The sequence below is a fragment of the Dermatophagoides farinae genome, chromosome 5 (genome assembly GCF_024713945.1).
Source record: "Dermatophagoides farinae isolate YC_2012a chromosome 5, ASM2471394v1, whole genome shotgun sequence".
Lineage (NCBI taxonomy): Eukaryota > Metazoa > Arthropoda > Arachnida > Sarcoptiformes > Pyroglyphidae > Dermatophagoides > Dermatophagoides farinae.
Genome location: NC_134681.1, coordinates 3,611,123 through 3,633,437, shown reverse-complemented (window position 1 = coordinate 3,633,437; position 22,315 = coordinate 3,611,123). Strand labels below are relative to the sequence as shown.

Here is a 22,315-nt window from a genome sequence, read left to right as displayed (position 1 = left end):
AATTCAATAGTAGAGTATGATGTTTGAAAAAAAAATCGAATCGAATAATCATCATCATCACCATAATACAACTGCAAAACATTTACAATTGGCTCTACAGCAACAAAATATATTCGCATTTAAAACACAATGCGGATGGATAAGTTTGATTTAGTTTATACACTCGGGACCTTTTCATTCATTCATTCATAATACTGGTCCGTGTTTTTTCTTTTTTTTTTTGCTCCTGTATGGCCTACAATACAATAGATCCTGGATCGAAACACATACATACACACACACACACACACACATAGATTGTTTGGATCAAAGATAAACAAGACAAAATCGATCTGGTTTTCTAGTAAAATTCTGGTACCAGTGTGTTGTTTATAGACCAGATGAAAAGCTGTGTTCTGTCCTGTGTGTGTGTGTGTGTGTGTGTGTGTGTATGTGTCAATGTGTTTTTGGTTTTATAGTTAATGTTTGCACTAGCGATCATCGCTGTTTTTCATAAAATAAAATGAATGAACGATTGACGATGAATGAATGAATGAATGAATGAACGAACAAACAAGCTACGAACAAAACAAAACAAAAAAAGTTTTGAGTAAATTTTTCACCGTAAGTTTTTTTCTTTTTGGCACAATATTAATCTTCCATTAAATGGCTATATCTGGCTTAGGTTTGGGTTATTATTATGATCTTACTACTACTACTACTTTGTGTGTACTAAATGATGACTATCTTTCTCTCTCTATCTCACTCATTGAAATTGCCGTATGTGTGTGTGTGTTTGTGTTGATTCTCGGTTCGTTTAGTGGTTAGTTATCCGAAAAGAAAAAAAAAATTTGATTTAATACAAAACCTATGGTGCACAATGGTTTTTTTTTCTCTCCCGTCAATATGCTTTATTCATTACATTTTGGTCTATATTATGGTGATATATTTGGGTCTATTGTCCCACATAATGGAATGGAATAAATATATGGCTGATTTTGTTTATTATAACCAGTTGGATAGAAATCAGCATCGATAATAAAGCGATTTTTGGATATTTTTTTTTTTTTGTTCAAATGGGCAAGTGGAAACGAATGGTATGGTATAAAATGGCTGCATCAACAATGACAATTTATTTACCATTCAAATTCATGGTTTTTTTCTTTTTTTTTGGTTCATCGATCATCATTCACGATTCATTGATGATGATCGGTACATAATAACAATGGTAGTAGCCACCACCACCACCACCAACACCGCCACATTGGTTTTTAGCACTTGATCCACACACACACACATACACAAAAACAAGTGAATTGTACGTTGAACGATTTTCACATTTCTTTTGGACCAGAAACCGTTATACCGACCAAAAAAAAAAAAAAAAAAAAACATTATCATTATCATCATCATCGGGTCTGGTTATTGTCAATTATGAACATGTCATGACATTAAAAACATTAGACCTGGATGTATTACTTGGTGGACAATTGAATGATGCACAGCAACAACAACAACAACAACAAACTCCATTCACTAGTTTGGACAAGAAGACCACCAAATAACCAGACAGACAAAAAGTCCAATGACTTTGGATTCATAAATCTTGACCATCATCCATATAATACACACACAGACACACGAACACAACAGAAAGAAAACAAAATAGCAATGAGACACAGGTGTACAGACAGACGCAAACCCGCACACACACACACACACACACAATGAATAATTTATTCTATAATAAAATTGTGGTCAATTTCAACCCGATTTTTCTATTCATTTTATCGATTTTTTCTTATTGAAAATAAAAATCTCCAAAAAAAAAATTCAGCAAAAATGTCAGCCAATAAGAATAAATAATGAGCTAAAAATGTGAAAAAAAATTATTCAAATTCCAGTAGTAAATGTCACACAGGCCACACATGAATTTTTATTTTCTGTTTGAGAATATGGATTCTTAGAAAAACAAAAAAAAAAGAAAGAAAGAAAATCGGCGCCACAGTTTTTGTCGTTTTATTTTTATTTTTTGTCTATTTCTGTTTGTTTATTTGTTTCATCTTTTTCTTTTCTCGATTCTATTGGATAGCCAAATGTTTGCCCGTTTTTTTTCTTCTTTTTCTAATTAAATTAAATTCTCATTCGTGTTTTTGGTGCTTGCGCTAGCTCGCACACACACACACAGACACACAAGTCAAACTGCAACCATTTATTCATTGCCTTAAATTGTATTCTGGTCGTTATAAGAAGAATGAAACGAAAACAATTCAAATGATCCAACAATGGCAAGAAAAAAAAACCCACCAAACACACACACACACAGACAGACACAAAAAAAGAAAGTGAGTGAAAGCTGAAACATTAGCTGTTTTTTTTTGGGAACAACAACAATATTATCATTCACAATAGCAGCAATGGCAACCAGAAAAAAAAATTCTGTTTTCTGGAACACTAGCAGAAGAAAAAACCATTTGGATAGGCCCAACCTACCGAATTCGTATATTATTTCCATTAATAGACTCTATATACTGAATCCAACCAGTTATGGCGTTGATTGGCTACATCATTCTGGTTTGTTTACTATTGTGGTATAATACAAATTCTGGGCTGACTCTCTTTTCAAATGTAATTCTTTGTGATTCGTCGCTTCAAAAAAAAATTTTTTTTTTTGATTGAGTTTCCTTCCTTTTCATTATTATTATTATTATTGTAAGCAATGAAAGGAGAACAAAATTCCAAATTTTGAAACACCAACCAAATAAAACCTAAACAAAACAAAAGAATCTAGAATCATAAACGATTACGAAAAAGTTTGATGTATATTCGTGTGTATATTGTTTTTTTTTTCTTTATCAAATTTTATTTTTTCAATCAGCGATCGTATTTTCTGTATTTATGATGTGTGTGAACACATTTTATTTTATATTTTTTACAACAAAAACAAACGATTCAAACGATTTGTTTGGGCCAGAATTTTGTCCATAACTAATCAACTGATGATGATCAACATCGACATTTTAATACCGTGACATGATTGAATGTCACATATATTTTCATTTTTGATTTTTTTTTATCCTCTGTATCCTCTCATGAATTTAGTGTCCAGCTTAATCCAACAATCTAATGGTTTGTGTGTGTGTGTGTGTGTGTGTGTGTTGAACAAACAAGTGGTCAATTCATTGATTGTTTCATTTTGCAAATGATAATCATAATCATCATCATTGAATTAATTACTGAAAAGTGTAAATTTTTCTTTCTGTTGGTCAATTAAAAACGGTGAATTTTTATTTTCATTTTGTTTAATCACCAAAAAAAACTGCCACTTCTTCAGTGTCAATGTGTGTGTGTTTTTTGAGTAAAAAAAATCAATTATTTTGAATAAATAGCCGATAAACAACACACATAAACAATGGATCATTATTCATATTTGAATCAAAGTTTTGATCCAACCACTTGTCCATTATCATCACCAATGGATACAATTGGATCGGCATGTCAATTAACATGTACAACCGGTGGTTATCCAGATCTAAGTTCATCATGTTCACAAATACCACCAGTAGGTTATGGCTGTTATACAAATTCAATGGCCGCTACAAATCCAATGACCGGAACAATGTCCGGTATGCGTACGAATTCCATTGTTGGACAACCACCGAATGGTCCATCAACAATGTCAATATCAAGTCGTATGTCAGTAGCAGCAGCTGCAGTTGCAGCTAATCATATGGCAGCGGCAGCGGTTGCTAATACCGGTGTACGAACACATCATCATAATGAACATATGCAATCATCAATGTTTCAAACTGGAATTGGATTACAAAGTAATTATCATCATGTTTTTTTTTATAATTTTTTGTGTTTATCAAAAATCATTATTAACTTGCACACACACATATACAGATTTCCCTTATAAAGTAATGGCCAACGATGTAACGAATATAACGGAAAAACGGAAACAAAGAAGAATTCGTACAACATTTAGTTCATCACAGCTAAAAGAATTGGAAAAAGCATTCCAAGAAACACATTATCCAGATATCTATACAAGAGAAGAGATTGCATTAAGAACCGATCTTACTGAAGCTCGTGTTCAGGTAAGTTGTTCATTTGTTAGTTAATCGATTATTTGATTTCAATGGAAAAAAATTTTTGGTTTTTTTTTGGGTTGGTGGGAATCAAAAAAAAAAAAACTTTTTTTTCAGCTTATTTGGTTTGTTTTCGTGTGAACCGAATATACCAAATATATACAATTGAGAATAGACAGGTGCTGTGCATTGAGTGTTTGTTTGTGAGGCAAATTTCTCCAGAGACATTCAACGTGTACAAATCAATTGAAAATTCTGTTGCTCAAAAATAAAGCATCTTGTATCAAACACGTGTACATACATATCAGATAAACTTTTGACATTCATCCAAATCCACCACTCTCAATAGAATAGGGAAACCAACACGTGTCTATCTTGTTCTCTTTTTTTTCTCTCTTTCGTTTCAAGTGCTGATGCACCTTAACACAAATATACAAAATATACAACCGCCACCAAAATTCATGATGAGCTACTGAATATATGAATGGGACCATCACGCGTCGATAATTGTTTTTTTTGTTGCTGTTGTTGCTATTGTTGGCAATTCTCAATTCACAATGCAGCCATTTGCTTGATTCAATTGTTTGATGTTTAGTTTAACTCTCATAGCTGCACCTATATATTCCAATGATGTGTGTCTATTCTTGAATAAAAACGAAATGAATCGAATCGAATGGTCAAAAAAAAAATGACTTGATCACATTTTTCTGCTGAAATTTCATTTTTTCCTTTCTTAATGTTCTTACGATAACGATCAATTGCCATTGAATGAATGAAACAAACAAAAATTATGTATGGTATGTCAGTGTGTGTGTGTGTGTGTATGGATGACACGTGGCAAAGTCAAATTATCGTTGCATTTATCGGAGAAAAAAATTGCAAACACAAACAAAAAAAAATTCTCGGCTCCAATTATAAGGGCCGAAAATGTTTTTTTTTCCATTTATGAAAACAAAAACCGAGATGCATTACGATTCAATCATCATCATTTTCATCATCAAGATGATGATGATGATGATAGTGGAGATGCTATTTTCGCCTGAATATTATGACCATCATTTGTCACCATGTATTAGCAACAACAACAACAACAACAACAAAAACTGAACTGAATAGCTGATTGTCCGTTAATCGGTGTTAGGGGCCACTTATTGTTTTGTTTTGTTTTGTTCTGTTTTTTTCGTTTGTTTGTTTGTTTGTTTGTTTAGATGGCAAAAAATTTTTTTTTTCGTTGTTGTTGTTGTTGTTGTTGTTTGTTGCACATCACCATTGTTATATACAAATACAATTGCAAGTTGACTTTTAATCAAACTAATGGATTTGAATAATTTACAACCAAAAAAAAAAAAAACTACCGATCAACAACTACAACAACAAAACGCATAGATTTAGACAATAATAACAACAACAACAACAACAAAAGCGAAAAACGACGATCTAAACTTGTTAGATTTTTTTTTTGGCTCTTGGCCAATCCATAATGGATTTAGAGGCCAATGTTGATAGTTTCTCGATCATCATCGTCATCATGATGATCATCATGGACATCATGCATCTGAAAATTGATGGCCATTTTTTTTATAGTTTAATTTTCTTAAAAGTCTATCCACACATACACACGAAATAACAAGTGACAATTGACAATTGTCAATGAGATTTTTTTTTTGTGTGTTTGTGCTGGGGTTATCTATTTGTTTGAATGTGTGTGTGTGTGTGTGTGTGTGTGTGTATGTCACTTATAGTTGTCGATCAAAAATGTCATTGCTCATTCGATTATTTTCATTCATTCATTCACTCATTCATTCATTCATATGGTCCTATTGTTGTGCTCGATTACCAAAAAAAAAATCGAGTGTCATTTCAGCTGTTGATGGTGAAAAGCATGAAATGTCACATCAAACAATTGAACAAAAAAAAAAAACCAAAGTTCCATTCAACAACAACAACAATGCCGGGCCATAGCTTATCGAAACTTTATCATGCACCTGAACTTTACACTTGTCGTTTGAATCAATGAATGATGAAAAAATAGAAAAAAAAATGGAGCCATAAGCCATATAGAATCTATAATAAAATGAAATGAAAAAAAAATTGGGTGTCGAAAGAATTTTGCTGTATACAGATGCGGCAAATATAGAGAATGTGTAATTGAAAATACAAACAAACATTTCATGACGGATTTCGTTTTTTGTATCGTCGTGTACATATGTTATACATTCACAAGCAAGTAACACATACTCACATTTACGGCTGTGAAAATAAAAAGGGGAAAAAACACTGGAAAAAAATGGAAAAAAATGAAAATGAAAAAAAAAATTTAATCTTGTTATCAAATTAGTAAACATTCACATCGTCGTGTTGATCATGATGATGATGATGATTTGTCGTTCACGATCGGCAATATCACAAGTCACGTCGTATTTCGCGTGTGTGTGTGTGTGTGTGTGTATGTGTTGGTTTGCTGTCATCATCATCATCATCATCAATTTGCAAGTGTCTATGTTATCTACACACACACACACACAAAACACATTTTATTATTTGTGATGAATCAATTGCTTCAGGCCAAAGTTGAACACACACACACACACACACACATTGTTGTCATCAACAATTTTTATTTCAAAGGCGATAATTTTTATTTTGACGCCTTCTTGATTGGCAGCATGGCAATTTTTTTTTGTCACTTTCGTTTGTTTGTTTATTTGGTTGACTAATCGTATAATTCATTCATTCATTCATTCATTTATTTATATATTTATCTAATCAAATCTGGTGTGTAGAATTCTGTATTCTCTATTGTCATGATTGTAAATTTAACGTATTTTTTTGCCCATTTTGTTCAATCTCAGGTATGGTTTCAAAATCGACGTGCTAAATTCCGTAAACAAGAACGTGGTGTTCAAAAATGTTCACTATCATCATCATCGTCATCATCAACGAATAATGGTTCCAATAATAATGGTAAGTTGATTATTTTGGTGTTTATTTTTTATTTTTATTTTTTTAGTTCTCGAATCAATAATTTGATTTGAATTTTGAAATTGTCGAAAAAAAATCTCTCTACTTAGTAGCATCAAGTACGGTTACAGTGAACAGTAGTGGATCACATGGAACAACAACTGGAAATAATCGTAATAATAATAATAACAATTCTATTATGGCTGCCGATTCTATATCGACAACGACAAAGAATCCAGTATCACCTGTATCACCTATGACAGTGGTTGCTGTTTCATCATCAAGTCCAGAATTGAATGTTAATCAACAACAACAACAACAACAACAGCAGCAGCATCAACAGCAGCAACAACAACAACAACAACAGCCAAATGATACAAGTTTAATGGGAACCGATGATGTTAGCATTACATCATCAATGATGGATCAAATGTCACCATTTTCAAATGAATTTCGAAGAAGAATTGAAGTTGCTGTTGCGAAAGCTAAACATCTACAACAACAACAACAACACCAGCAGCAGCAGCAACAACAACAGAAATGTGGTGGTGAAGATGTGGTTGGTACAACCACATCAGCTTCATCAACATCATCATCATCTACATCATCAACTAATGATAATGAAGCAATATCTTCAGTAACCGTTACGAGTGGTGGTGGTGGTGGTGGTGGTGGTGAACGATCAATAGTTACCGAAAATAATAATGGTGCTGGTGATAATGGTATTGTTGTCGTACATACATCATCTGAATCACCAATGGATCAACAAAGTAATGATTCATCATCATCATCATCAACAACATCCATGTCCGGTTCATCATTAGCATCTGTTTTATCCAATGGTTCAACAACAACAACAACAAGAACAACAACAACATGCAATAATAATGGTAATGGTAATGGTGATGGTGATGGACAACGTAATGATGGTAAGTTATCTTTTTTTTATTTGTTCATTCGTTCACATTCTATGATCCATTGGCGGCAATGTTATCGAATCTTTTTTTCTCATCATTTTGTGTAAAAAAACAACAACAACAGAAAACTGAATCTGTAGTCTGGCTAAATAAAACAAAACAAAACCAAAAAAAAAAAAATTTTTTCAACCATTGAAGCAATTAGTAAAATTATAATATGGCACACACACACACACACAGGTTTTTCTCTGGATCTCTGTAAAACTTGGTTTCTTGGTTTAGATAATTAATGATATTGGGCTGCTTTGAAATACTAAACCAGATCCATTCATATTTTTTTTTAATGATAAGCAATCGTTCTGTGTTTCTGTGTGTTTGTGTGTGTATGATAAAGCAGCCGCACATATCACATAATGACTTTATTGTCTTCTTTTTCTTCTTCTTCTTCTTCATTGAATTAGCATTGTTTCTTAATGAACATGGATACAGCAATTTTTTTTTTGTTGCCAGGGCCATCATTAAGTACTGAGAATCAGAATCGAACCCCGTATGAGAATGTGGATCGTGTGTTTTTTTTTGGTTAATTAATTTAATGGAGACAATAATATATCGATTAAATGGCAGGAAAAATAAATGCTATAATATACAAGTGATTAACGAAATTATTTTTTTTTTCATTTTTTTTTCTATGGTGGTAAATTTAGCTAAATCTGTACTTACATTGATGATGCCTTCACCGTCCAATCATCTGTTATCATCATCAAATACGCCTACATCGTCAACATCGAATATGATGAATACGATAAATGGAAATAATGGTTCTATGCTCAAAGGTCATCATACTCATCATCATAATCATCATGGTCACCATAATCATAATCATCATAATAATCATCAGCTACTTAATAATAATAATCAACAACAACAACAACAACAACAACATCTTCATAATCAAGTAATGTCTCCAGGTGTTTTGTCTCCAACAATTGCTAAATGGATGTCCAATCATGGAACAGTTCCATTATCTCATCATCATCATCATGATCATCATTCATCATCACCTACAGTTGCTGCGGCCGCCGCTGCTGTACTCATAACTGGTGGTGGTGGTGGTAATCATTCCCATCATCCTCATCCACATCCACATGGTCATCATCCTCAATCACATCATCTTCATCATTCTTCTCATCATCATCATGCACATCAACATCAATCAATGATTCAATCAGCCAATATGATACATCATGGACATGTGGCTACTGGTGCAAATATTAATGGAAGTGTTGGCGGCGGTAATATCGGCAGTAGTGGTAATAGCCATTCACCATTATCCATTAATGTATCTGCTCATCAAATGTCTGAAGATGCTAGTGCTTTAAGTTCTAAATTGATTATGGCATCAATGGCTGCGGCAAATTCTCATCATAACCACCATCATCAAACATCGATTACATCGTCTTGTTTGGGTACAGCTACAGCGGCAGGTTTTCTTCCATTAACTGGTGCTGGACCACCACCACCACCACCACCACCGCCGCCGCAATCATTATCTTCAATCGTAACAAGCGGTGGTGCCGGTCCAAATACTTCAACAGCAGCTGGACATTTACATCACCATCATCATCATCATCATCACCATCATGGTGAATCAACGTATCTAAGTCCATTGGATTCGGCTGCCACTAAACATCATGCATCTAATTTATCAACGCAAATATTCTAGTTTCATAAAAAAAAGAGAAAAATGAAAAAAAGTGAATAAACATGACCATTTTTTTTTGTTCTACAATTCCAGATTATGATTCTAGACTAACTGATCAATGATGGATCACACACACACACATACACACAAGCATATGGCTCCAATCAGATTATCCAGACTGTCTAATCTGGTAAAATTGTTCATCATTCATCATTATGAACGTATGATGTGCTGTGGTGTGTTTGTAAGTCCATTTATTATCTCCGCCAAAATGTCATCCATACCAAAAAAAAATGATTTTTTTTAATTCATCGTAGAATTTCTTTTCTGTTCATTATTATTCTCTTGTTTTCTATGGAAAATTGTTCCATCAATTCATTCATTGCTTTCATATTCCTTGCCATTATCATCATCGACATCGTTTTTTCTTATTTATCGGGAGCCACACACACACACACACACACACACACGCAGACATTGACATTTAACGAAAAAGAAAAAAACACCGAAAAAAATGCCATATAGACCAAATATGTTTAGTACTTCAATGATGATCATCATCATCATTATACAGCCATCATTCATTTACATCAACAGAGACACAATACACAAAAAATAAAATGTTTGAATTGAAAATGAAAAATGAAAAATAAAAAATAAAATTTTAATATAAAAAACAACAACAACAACAACATTAATATTCAAAATTGGAATATTTGGATCAATATTCATATACAGAGTATATATGAATATTCTTTTTGTCTGTTGGTTATGATCGATGAATCTATTAGTTGGATGTGATTAAATATGTGTGTGTGTGTGTAGAATGATTTTTTTTTCGTTGCAAATTGACAAATCAATGCCAACCACAATCATCATCATCGTAATCATCATCATCATTAGCAACGAGATGAAAACTTGGTGTTTTTTTTTGTTTGAAATTTACAATATTCAAATCCGTTTTTTTTTCTTTTCGTAGACTAAATCGTTAACAACATATAAATACTATGTTTTATGGCGAAAAAAAAAGTTTTTCTCTTTTTCTGGCCCCATGATGCAATGTAATCATCCATAATGAGCTCATTGAATTAAGTTTTATTTTTCGTTTCATTTCAATTCAAGTCGTTTTTTTTTCTCTCTCTCAATTCTTTTCACATATACGACTAACGAGTTAAGCGGTATAGTTGGGTGATGATTTTCTACACTAGCACATCCTCGGGCTTGTTCTTGAATGATGATGATGATGATGATGGTGGTGGCTGTTTTTGCAACCCTTTTATATATTTATTCTGGTTTTTTTTCTCTCTCTCTCTCTCTCTCTCTAGCACTCTCAAGAGAAGAAAATCAAGAAGAATTATGCAAATTGTAAAATGAAATTTTTTTTTTCGTTGGTTGACTACATGGAACACATACATACACAATGATCAATCGTTCAATCAATCAATCAAACAGCATATTTTTTCTAAATTCAATTCAAAAAAAACAATCGATCAAATATATTGATCGACAATGCGACGACAAAAAAAAAGAATAAGAATTTGCCCAAAGGATTGAAATCATCATGAGAGTGGGGGGTGTTTGTGTGTATGAGGAGGAAGGGGAGAAAGCCAATTGTGTCGAATATATATATATATATATAAGAAGCGGTGGTGGCCGCGGTTTTTTTTTGCCCTTACGACAAATGGTTTCCATTGTCATTTGGGTCGTTATTTTTCTCTCTCTCTCTCTCTCTTTCTGGTTACAATTTGTAAGCAAGTAGTAAATGTCTTGTCTTGAAAATTAAATTAAATTAAATTAATCGATTAGTGAAGCACCAGTAACAACATAACCATTATATACATACATCATTGTTTAATGTGCATGTATAACAGCCAGCGACAAACAAAAACGACAAACGTGTGTGTGTCTGTGTGTGTGTGTGTGCGGGCAATTCATCTTGCATCAAGCTTCTATTCTGTGTTTATTTAATTTATTTTTGAACAACGAGAAAAAAAAATCGCGAATTTCACTCAAATCAACTAGCGATCCGTTTTTTTCCGCGTAGCCACCACCACCACCACCACGACCACCACCCACCTATATTAAGGCAAGGATTTTTTTTGTTCTGTGAATTTCTGGATTCTTGACTATTTTTTTTTTGTTTGTTTGTCCAAAATAATTGATGATTCTCAGATTCAAAATGACTGACCATTCTCGTTTTTTTTCTCTTTTTCTTTTTTTTGGTACACTAAAACTTTTGCTCGACCATTTGTCTTGGTGTGTGTCTGTATGTACAGTGTGTGTACACTGTTGTTGTCTTAATTGTCATCTTCATCTTATTTCTCTTCAACATTCAATATTCTATAATATTTAATAATATGCTGACGATAGTCAGAATTGTTTTACTCCATTTGATTTTTTGTTCTCTGGTTTTGTTCATAAACAAAAATGAACGAAAAGAAAAAAAAGAAATCATAATGGAACACGATTTCATGTTTGTCGGTCGAATTGTTCGTTCGTTCGTTCGTTCGTTTGGCTGGTTGATTGGTCGATTGTTTGGCATTTTGTGAATGAAACAAAATTCTACACAATACACTGACAACAGTGATGGCGGTGTCAAGTACAATTTTCATACGGCCAAACTAACTGAACCATAATTCAAGTGATACTAATTTGACTAGACAGGCTACCATGATGTGACATAGATGCCCAACAAAAAAAAAGAAGAAAAAAAATTCATCCAAAAGAATTGAATGAAAAAAAAATCCGTTTTTATTTTGATCTAGCAAGCAACGCAAAAAAAAGGCTGAAATTAAAAATTGTCCGAATAACATCGAATTATTATTCTTCCAAGAATCAAGCTCCACCCAAAACACATTATTATCAAACATTGACAACATTAGATAACTACTGTGTGACTGTGATATCGCATAGACATTCATTGGGTGCATTCATACAATTTCAATTATGTGATGATCCACACTAGCGCTTGCGTTAGCTGATAGATAGATAGATAGATTCTCTCGATCCTTGAGGCTTCATTTAAAGAAGCTATGGCAACTTTTTTTTGTTTTCCTGGTAAAAAAAAGTGGACACATTCACTTGCTCCCTGGATCTCTAGAGATTAACTTGATGGAAAAAAAAGAGAGCCAAACATACAGCCAAACACTTTAGATGTGTTTTAATTTAATTAACAAAAACAAAACAAAAAAAAAGAACGAAAAACTTTAATTCCTAATGCTTATTCTCGATCAGGCAATATTTTTTTTTTTTTTTTTTTTTTTGGATAATTCCAACATTTCTATGACCATAAAGTTTCTCAATCAATTTTCATTGAACAGTTTAGACGACAACGATATATCTCATCATCGTCATCATGTATTGACCAACTGATCAATGGATGATGATGGTAGAACATTGGAAAGATTCAGTTTTTTTTCTAAAAGAAATCTACTGCATCATCTGCCATCTGTCGATGAAGTTTATGAGGAATAAAAAATAAACACAATATAATCAGATGATTTCAATGTGTCTGTTTTTGTTCAAAATTTTTATTTGCTAAACAAAAAAAATAACGCTTTTATGTAATCTGATTTGTTTGTGTATTCAAAGAATAAGATATGAAAAACAATGACGATAAAATGACCGGTGATTATCAATCACAGCCCAATGATTATGCTGATAATGGTGCACAAGTTTTATCGTCCAAATTAACACGTGGTCCAGTCGGACTAGGTAAATGTGTTATATAGAAAAAAATAATGATCATGCATTCAATTGTCGGTGGAAATGGATTTTTTTGTTTTATTTTAATTTTCCAGGTGATCCATCTGATAGAACACTTAGAAAAGTTGAAATCGAAGTAATGATACCGAAATTGGTACGTGAACGATCGAAAATTTTTAAATGTTCAGAACTTAAAAAAGGTATGCTATACACATTCATCATATATTTGTTTATTTTTAATCAATTTTAATTATTCAATAGCATTCGATCAATGTTGTCTGGACAATGCAATGGCCATGGTTTTCAAATGTCGTGAAGAGAATCGTCGTTATCAACAATGTCTGAATCGTTGGTACAATGATGAACCATTCGTAAATGAATGTAAAGAAATCTATCTCCAGCAACGGGCAGAATTTCGTTTGACTGGCATTAAAAAACGTAATAAGAAAAACGATGATAAAAATAGTAATGATAATGTTGATGGCACGAAAACTAATACAGCTTGACCGCTCAAATCAACAAATCACATCTGCTGTGTTACTTTCTGTAGAATTATCTCCTTTTTACAATTGATGTTTTTGTAATAACTAATTTGACCCCCACCCCCATTAATTCTTGTATACTTGATACGTTGTACAGTTGTCCGCAAAAATAATGATTAAATCTCTTTTTTTCGGTAAAAATTATCCAATTTTGAATCTACGAATTTATTTCTGGTCATTTTTTTTGCAAATGTAGACCGTCCTATATGAATGGTTCATTTATGGTGTGAGACTGATTCAGAAGCAGCAGCAGCAGTTGTGTGTGTGTGTGTTGTCTGTTTTTTTGTTTTTATTTTGTTTGTTTTCTTTTTTGGTGTTTTGGTTTGCACATTCCCCTTCCTCAAAAATTTGTTTGTTTTTGTTCATCTGGATTTTGATCTCAATCTAGAATCTAGAATTTTTTGTTTTTATTCTTTTTTTCTTGATTCTTAATTGATATTGAGAATCAATGCAAAATTGGCAAAGAATGGCTTCTGATCGCTTGACTCAGCTACAAGATGCTGTGAATCTTCAAGCGGAAAATTTTTGCAACAGTATTGGTGTACTACAAATGTATGCTAAAGAATCACCATTTGCTGAATTTAATAGTATCAACAAACAAAATCAACAACAACAATCACAATCATGTAATGCTACCAATAATAATAATAATAATAATAATCAAACAAATAATGGTGACAATGTCAACTCGGTGATGCTCGATAATAGTAATAATAGTTTGGCCAAAGATCACATCAAAACATCGTCAACAGCCACCGTTGTTACATCAAGTTCATCATCTAAGTCATGTCTAAATGGATCTACAACATCGGTAATCGGTCAATCACCACAACAATCCACTGGCAAAGATATCCTGATGGAAAAATTAACGGCCAAAACGAACAATACTACATCGTCGAATAATAATAAACAATTGAATGAACATGAGAATAGCCAGCTTTTTGCCCGTCTAATTGCTCGTACAGCTAAAGATATTGATACATTAATCGAATCATTACCGAATACGTTTGAAACAGAATCAGGTTCATCAGACATACATTCCGGATCAATACGACAACTAGAAAATGATAATGCCCGATGTATAATCGAACTAGAAGCTGTTATTAGACGTGGTGAATCGTTACTTGAATTGATTCAAAATGCATTGGATGAGATTGCACGAATGCAGCTTAAATCACAGACTCTCGATAATTTTGTATAATAAATATACTGTTCACATTACATGGCAACGATGAAAAACATCCATACACACACACACACACACATACACAAACATGCAAACACCCTCCTACTTTCATTAATTAAATGTTTGTGATACGAGTTACGAATATGACTTACTGGACATTTTAAAAAAAAACCAAGGTACAATTTTCTTTGTTTACATCGTGTATAATTTATTCACTCACACACACACAAACATACAATTACCTAACAGACTGATTAGTTTCCTTGATTTGATTTGTAAGAAAAAAACAAATGTTTGGCTAACCAACTAAAAGATTTTTTATTGAACAAATTTTATTAATTAAAAATTATTATATTATTGGAAAACGACTATTTCTACTGACGATTCGAGCATAGTGTTGAAATAGTGAACATTTGTTTTGATGATTTTGTTGTCAAAACACGACCAGGCAATTTTTTATTATTTGTTTGATTGAATTTTCTATCATCTTTGGGGACGATATAAAAAATGGCCATTTACAATTTTCACATCTTTGATGGCGCCGGTAATTGTCTATTCTCATTGTCACCATCGGATAAATCAACCGAAATATTGTATGGATTTCTATATTCATTGAAATCATTCGTACAACGTATATCACCTTCATTGCAGATGGATAATAATTTTTTCTTCTATCAAACATCACATTATAATCTGGTATTCTATGAATTTGCCACAAGCATCAAATTCGTATTGATCACATCACATGATATTAAACGTGATAGTCAATTCTATAAAGAAATGATGATTCAACTACATAAACATGTGTATGTAGAATATCATGTAAAAAATGGAATCGGATCATCATCATCATCATCAACAATTGATTCGCAATTATTTCGACAACAATTAACAACATTCCTTACGCAAAACATAAAACAACAAGGTTAATCATTATCAATTTTTTTTCAGTTTGTTTGTAATGAATTTGAATAAGTAATAATTAATTAATAAAAAAAAATTGGCAAAAAAAATCGAGAATGATGTTTTGTTTATTCGTGTGGTTGGATGTGAATGATCAACAATAATGACAATGATGATGGAGGGAGTGGCTGGTGGTGGTGGTGATGGTGGTCGACAGAAAAAATCTACTTTTCTGTTGAACCAAAACAATGATAATAATAAAAAAAAACGGTGCGCAAAAATGTCTTGTGTAAATGTGATGCGATTTGACTTTGCCTTTGTCTTCATATATTCGTGGTTCATATGTGGCTGTTTGCATCAATTTTTGTTGTTGTTGATGTTGTGGTGGGTGTGTCATGTAATCGGTTATGTAGTTTGGCTGTACAAAGATTGAGAGTATCAGTGCAAAAAAAAAATAGACGGCAAAAAAAAAGAGAGAACAAGAGAGGTCAATGGGTGGATGTAAACAAAATGTATCCGTGATCGATTCGATAGAAAAATGGTTATTTTTTTTCTATCGTTCATTTGTGCAAATAGCCTTCACGCCATAATTCATAATTAAAATCAGGTAATGATGCACAAGGCATTTTTGGATTATGTGTCGATAATTCTTCGAATGGACTGACTTGAATCAAATCCATATGTGTTGTTTTACAGATTAAATTGGCCAATGTAGCTTTTTTACGTATCTCTTTCAATTGAGCTACAAATAGAATAGATAAGTAATGATTAACTATTAAATCATCAAGTGAATTACCTGGCGTAAATGATCCAACTTCACCACCATGTTCAAAATAATGACGATCACCATATTTCCAATGATAGAATTGGATACCAATTAAACAGGCAAATGTTGGTCCAACACGTGATCCTTTCAGATGATATTCCATTAAGCCACCAACAAATGGATCAATGTCACGATAATGTCTATTGTACGGTGATAAATTTCAATTTGAAAATTATAATAATTATTACTAGAGAGAACTTTACCGATAAACTTTTCGTAATGATTTCACTTTTTTAGGCGGTATAAATTTTTCCATATCTTTCCATGAATGAATTTCATAACCAGTACAATATTGTAATAGATAAACATAGGCTGGAATGCCATGATCACGTCCACGATTTACATTGATGGAAAATAAATCAACAATGGATGGTCGTCTTGGATTGAAGAATAGAAAATCTTTCACATCAATAACACCATATGGATCAATGTTTTTGGCTGATTCAGCCAATAGGCCACGAACAATTGGCGTTATCTAGTTGAATGAATAAAAACAAAACAATAATAATTAGTTATATTTGAAAGTGGAAAATTAATTCATACCTGTCCTTTCCAGACTTCAACCATATTGAAAAAACGATCCTTAAGCATAATAGTCGTTTTGTGTACATGATTATCATAGATAATTTTATACAATGATCGTGTTTGACTATGACCAAAACGCATTGCACTTGTACCGGATTCTTGTATACTTGATGGATCAACATGTGGATTATATTTAGTATAACCATGGCTACGAACATCCAAATGAAAATATTTCATCAAACGTTTTCCCAACACTAATGGAATATATTCGGCAAAATGAATTTTTACTATTTCAGCAATTGTCAATCGTCTAAGAGAGAAAAAAAATTGTTGAATTTGATTATCGTTTTGTTTGTTTGATTAGATTGAATTATCATACATACCTGGCTTCTTGAAATAGCTGTTCATCATACCAATGGCTATTGACTAAATGGAGTCCGGCTGCATGATGATTATGGCGTTTAATGATCAATGTTTGTAATGATGCAATGAAAGGATTTTGATTACCACGCATACCATCACCAGTACGAAAACAACCAATATTCGGTTTATTCAATGGTGGATTACATGGTGTCAAATCCAATGTATCCGTATCTTGTTTGCCGCTCATTGGTGCCATTCGTATTTCACCATTTTTGGCAAAATCCGTCAACAATTGTCCTCCGATATAAGTTCGCAATGATTCAGAATTGTTGATCAGATTCCCACCATAAACATGGGAAAGATCAAGCAATTGAGTGGCAGCATTCATTTGATTTCGTGGTCCCAAACTACAGGTATTGCAAGCGATTGATCGAACCGTATTCAAACAGATCTGATTGAACATTTCAGTCGCTTTATTCGGTATGAAATTAGTGATTGGCAAACATTCTGGATGTGGTATCGGTATTTTATTTCCGGCTGGATCTAAAAATATCTGACTTGGGCTAGGTGAACTGGCAGCTTGAGCTTTTGTGGCAGGATTCACTAATCGACAACAATCGATAGCCAATCCAAGATTCTGTATGGTACGAAAAGTGTCATGAGCTACCACTTGTCCCCATGATAAATGTAATGCTGATAATGATGGATCATTTAGATCTAAATCAGGCATCAATAATTGAGTAATCAAACGTGGTGATGGTAATGGCCGATTATCGACGCCCAAACGAATCTTATGGATGCCATCAGCATAATCGGGAGGCATTAGCCGTCGATAACAATGAAATGATGATCCTAGATTTGTGTTCATCAGATTGTTACATTTACCATCGATACGTCTATATGGTTCATCTGGATGACAATATGTAGTTAACGATACTGGTGATTGCATTTCACAATATTTTTGTTTTTTCCATGGATTTGGTGGTATTTTTACTTTTGGCAATTGAGTTGCCACCATTTTACGGGACAAACATTTCCTATAAATGAGAAAGAGAGAGAGAGAGGGAGAGAGCCATTAATGTAGGAATTTTCACCACGCTAGTAAAACCCAAAACAAAATGTCATTCATGATGATAAGCGATTGCATTAACATCATCATCATCGATTTTTTTTAAAATTTAAAATTGAGGCCATAAATATCATATATATCTGTCATATGTCATCAATCAAAGATGACCAATATATCCAACCATTGCCACTAGAAATATATTACAACCACGAGCAGATTTTTTTTAACAGATTTAGATAAGCAATCGGATGCTTTTTTTTCTCTCATTTTGTTTGCTACACATTTCCGCACGTAATAGAAACAAAAAAAAATGATTCATGATTTTCCAACACACACACACACACACTGATTCAAATCTAATGCCTGGAACGGTTCATGTATTTCAAGTTTTTTTTTAATTTTCTCATTAAATTACCTCGTTGATAGCCAATGTCTAGTGATGATGATGTATGATGTATGCAGTAGTCAATCTCAATCTAACCGATCGATCGATCTATCTATCGATCGTTCAATAGTAGTTGTTATTATATGTCTAGCTAACAAGAGACAAACATGTTCCCGGCAAAACCAAATCCTGATTTATTGTTTAGTCAAAACATTCAACAAATCAACAAATCTACCCGATGATCGAAAAAAAACAACAACAACAACGACAACAACAACAATCAATGATCAAAAATAAAAAAAAAACACACACACACACACACAAACAAATGACCGGAACTTGTCAATCACAATTACATTGATCTGTAATTGTAAAAATGGTGAACAACCATCAACATCATCATCATCACTACTACTTGAATGCAATAATTAAATTTTCTGGCATTTTAAAACAAAACAAAAACTAAAAAACTAAAACCGATTATAACTGAAAGCTCATTATCAGATCATATGTTGTTGTTCACCATCATCCACATCTACAGGTGGTGGCAAAGTAAAAAATAAAATACATCCAAATCTTTTACACGCACAAACATTTATCACGATCATTTTTTTTTTTTTTTTTTGGTAGTAAATTGTTGTGATTGATACATAAGTACAACAAAATTAAGTAATCCAGAAAGAAAAAAAAAATAATTTTCAAGTTTCTCTTTCAATTATTGAGAAAAAAAACAACAACAACATCTTCGAATATCATCTCATACGGTCATCTCATATGGTCATCATTTCCTTCATGATGAGAATAACCAAATACAGGTGTACACACACACACAGAGGGAGAGAGAGAGGGAGAAAACAATTTTATAAATAAATAAAAATCGAAAATAAAGGTGGAAAGAAATTTTTTTTTTTTTTGTACGGAAAAAAACATAATTTTTTTTCGTATAAATATAACTTGTACTCATAATAAATATATATAACCCAATGATGATGACTGATGATATAAATTGAGATTAAGATTTTTTTACCAAGATTTATCCATTATCAGTACCATTGATGATGTAGCTGCATAGATGGATGGATGGATGGATGGATGGATGATCAATGGAAAATGAAAAAAAAGGGCTGCATCCCTTTTTTTGTATTTCTTGTTCATCATCATCATCATTATTATCGTCAACATCGAAAATTATTATCGAACATCACCATGACCATTTGAAACAAGCCCATTCACAATAATTATTAACATGGAACAACAACAACAACAACAAAAAAATGGTTCAACAACACCCTGTTTTTTTTGTTGTTTATTCAGATTTCGCAATATAGAAAAATAAAAACCAAAACCAGAAAAACAACAACAACAGGCGATGATCACTTGTGATTTCATTCGAAAAAAAAACAAAAGGTCAAAAAATTAAAATTCATGAAATGAAAAAAACGCACACACATGTTGACTCTAATCATAGAATATAGACCAATTACTTTTTTTTTGTTTTTTGGATTATTTACAACCAATTTTTTTGTTATTATTTTTTTTTCCTCTGGTTACAAATATAAAAATTGTGTGAATTGTGTAGACAAACACATAAAACAAATAAATTCAAAAAAAAAAATGCTAATTTGCAATAGGTTAAACTAGGTTAAATTTTTTTTTTGTTTTCTTTGTCAATCTATCTTTTAAGAGTAATCTTGAATGTCTGGACACATTTATATGGTTTCTATGTTTGCTGATCATGTTGAATTTTTTTTATTTATTTGTCTGCATTTACCTTTACAATGTAAAAGTGATTGCAAATCTGGTGGTTTACCACCACCTGTTTGATTGGTAATTTTTTTTTGTTTCAATTTGATAATGAAATAAAATGATGATGATATTACTTACTTGTTTTTCAACACTTTGGTCACGAATTCATTATATTTTGAATGCAATGTTGCAACATAAACATATGCACTGAAATTCAGACCACGTGGATCACTTGCTAAATATTCTTGATTGGCACGTTCATAGTCTTCAATTTTAATACCGGCTTTTTGAAATGCATAACTCATTTCAGTTTCATCGATTTTCAATTCATAATCATGTCCATATAAGCTATAATGATCATCATGGCTACTACAGCCATGATCATCATATGATGAACTATATGATGGTCTTTTTAGATATTTTTTAAATAATGATGATAATTTTGGCGAATATTCATTACGATAATCAAAACCATCATAATTATTATCATATTCAGGTAAAACACCCGGCGCAACGGCAAATGATTCAAGATAAGTGACTGATGGATCTGCATCATGCAGTTCATATGGATCTACACCGGATACATAAGAAAATGTATCACTAGGTGATGATTCTATAATAGGATGATTGGTCTTATAAACAGCTGTTGCTGTTTTGGCAATAGTTGTTGTATAAAATAAAATAGCCACTACTATTAACAGTAAATGATGATGATGAACCACAATAATATTCTTGATGATCGATAAAGTTGCCATTGCCGTTGCCGTTGTGGTCGTTGTAATTCTCTTCATTTTTTTTTTGTTTAATATTGTCTTGAAACAAAAATCAAAAACAAAAAAAAAATGCAACAAATTGTAAGTTTAGATGTTTATATTTGGCGGCAAATATTATGACTTTTTTTTGTTTCTCGTTTGTTTTGAATCATTTGTAATGATGCATGATGAATCAATGATGGATGGATGGATGGATGGATGGTCAATTGAAAACAATGAAAATAAACATTTGATTTGATTTGATGAATAACATTGGTGTATAATTATTACACAGCCATAACACACACACACACAAACACAGACGTATGCACAAAAACACAATGTTTTTTTTTTTTATTTCCAGATGAAATGAAAATTTAAAAATTTTTTAAAAATTAAAATTTTTCAAACACACAGAAAAAAAAACTGGCAACACCCGATACAACACCATCGTTGTGATCGACCATTCGACTAGAACACTTGAAGATAATGTGTGTGTGTAGCCAATCTAAAATGTGAACGACTTTTATGCATACATACATACATTTTATATATAAAGTCAAGTATATATAAGAAAAAGAAGAAAAACAAAAAAAATGAATCATTTTTCTATATATGACAGAAAATTAAAAATCAACTTAAGTTTACCGAAACGTTTGTGTG

At 32.3% G+C, this 22,315-nt stretch overlaps 5 protein-coding genes across 6 annotated transcripts; 4 read left to right on the top strand and 1 right to left on the bottom strand.

Annotated features, from left to right (window-relative positions):
* Window positions 1-2,843: 2,843 nt before the first annotated feature.
* On the top strand, window positions 2,844-10,327 carry LOC124498670 (uncharacterized). 2 transcript variants are annotated; one of them, XM_047062458.2, is made up of 5 exons: window positions 2,844-3,806; window positions 3,886-4,079; window positions 6,923-7,034; window positions 7,145-7,960; window positions 8,653-10,327. In XM_047062458.2, the coding sequence occupies exons 1-5, from the start codon at window positions 3,392-3,394 to the stop codon at window positions 9,669-9,671; spliced, it is 2,556 nt and encodes an 851-aa protein (XP_046918414.1). In that variant the 5' UTR covers window positions 2,844-3,391; the 3' UTR covers window positions 9,672-10,327. The 2 variants fall into 2 exon arrangements, with proteins under 2 accessions (XP_046918414.1, XP_046918413.1); XM_047062457.2 differs by having other exon boundaries at window positions 7,142-7,960.
* Window positions 10,328-13,155: 2,828 nt separating this feature from the next.
* Window positions 13,156-14,041, top strand: LOC124498685 (COX assembly mitochondrial protein homolog). The gene is made up of 3 exons (XM_047062474.2): window positions 13,156-13,364; window positions 13,451-13,555; window positions 13,617-14,041. The coding sequence occupies exons 1-3, from the start codon at window positions 13,250-13,252 to the stop codon at window positions 13,859-13,861; spliced, it is 465 nt and encodes a 154-aa protein (XP_046918430.1). The 5' UTR covers window positions 13,156-13,249; the 3' UTR covers window positions 13,862-14,041.
* A 101-nt stretch (window positions 14,042-14,142) lies between these two features.
* On the top strand, window positions 14,143-15,448 carry LOC124498681 (mediator of RNA polymerase II transcription subunit 21). The gene has a single exon (XM_047062471.2). The coding sequence runs from the start codon at window positions 14,346-14,348 to the stop codon at window positions 15,096-15,098; it is 753 nt and encodes a 250-aa protein (XP_046918427.1). The 5' UTR covers window positions 14,143-14,345; the 3' UTR covers window positions 15,099-15,448.
* A 142-nt stretch (window positions 15,449-15,590) lies between these two features.
* On the top strand, window positions 15,591-16,096 carry Bet5 (blocked early in transport 5). Its single transcript, XM_047062475.2, has one exon. The coding sequence runs from the start codon at window positions 15,591-15,593 to the stop codon at window positions 16,011-16,013; it is 423 nt and encodes a 140-aa protein (XP_046918431.1). The 3' UTR covers window positions 16,014-16,096.
* LOC124498669 (peroxidase) lies at window positions 16,097-22,315 on the bottom strand. The gene is made up of 7 exons (XM_047062456.2): window positions 22,301-22,315; window positions 21,039-22,175; window positions 17,721-18,737; window positions 17,356-17,647; window positions 17,016-17,287; window positions 16,783-16,952; window positions 16,097-16,728 (listed from the first exon to the last, which is right to left on the bottom strand). Exons 2-7 carry the CDS (start codon window positions 21,689-21,691, stop codon window positions 16,547-16,549), a joined length of 2,586 nt encoding a protein of 861 aa, XP_046918412.1. The 5' UTR covers window positions 21,692-22,175; window positions 22,301-22,315; the 3' UTR covers window positions 16,097-16,546.

Excerpts from the sequence above, each read along its gene's own strand:
- LOC124498681 (XM_047062471.2), top strand. The coding sequence starts at position 14,346 with ATGCAAAATTGGCAAAGAATGGCTTCTGATCGCTTGACTCAGCTACAA.
- LOC124498670 (XM_047062457.2), top strand. The coding sequence starts at position 3,392 with ATGGATCATTATTCATATTTGAATCAAAGTTTTGATCCAACCACTTGT. Across the intron at positions 7,035-7,141 it reads TAATGGTTCCAATAATAATG|TAGCATCAAGTACGGTTACA; the intron begins GTAAGTTGATTA and ends CTCTCTACTTAG. Across the intron at positions 7,961-8,652 it reads TGATGGACAACGTAATGATG|CTAAATCTGTACTTACATTG; the intron begins GTAAGTTATCTT and ends TGGTAAATTTAG.
- Bet5 (XM_047062475.2), top strand. The coding sequence starts at position 15,591 with ATGGCCATTTACAATTTTCACATCTTTGATGGCGCCGGTAATTGTCTA.
- LOC124498669 (XM_047062456.2), bottom strand. The coding sequence starts at position 21,691 with ATGAAGAGAATTACAACGACCACAACGGCAACGGCAATGGCAACTTTA. Across the intron at positions 17,648-17,720 it reads CAGCTATTTCAAGAAGCCAG|ACGATTGACAATTGCTGAAA; the intron begins GTATGTATGATA and ends TTTCTCTCTTAG. Across the intron at positions 17,288-17,355 it reads TTGAAGTCTGGAAAGGACAG|ATAACGCCAATTGTTCGTGG; the intron begins GTATGAATTAAT and ends TCATTCAACTAG.
- LOC124498685 (XM_047062474.2), top strand. The coding sequence starts at position 13,250 with ATGAAAAACAATGACGATAAAATGACCGGTGATTATCAATCACAGCCC. Across the intron at positions 13,365-13,450 it reads ACGTGGTCCAGTCGGACTAG|GTGATCCATCTGATAGAACA; the intron begins GTAAATGTGTTA and ends TTAATTTTCCAG. Across the intron at positions 13,556-13,616 it reads ATGTTCAGAACTTAAAAAAG|CATTCGATCAATGTTGTCTG; the intron begins GTATGCTATACA and ends ATTATTCAATAG.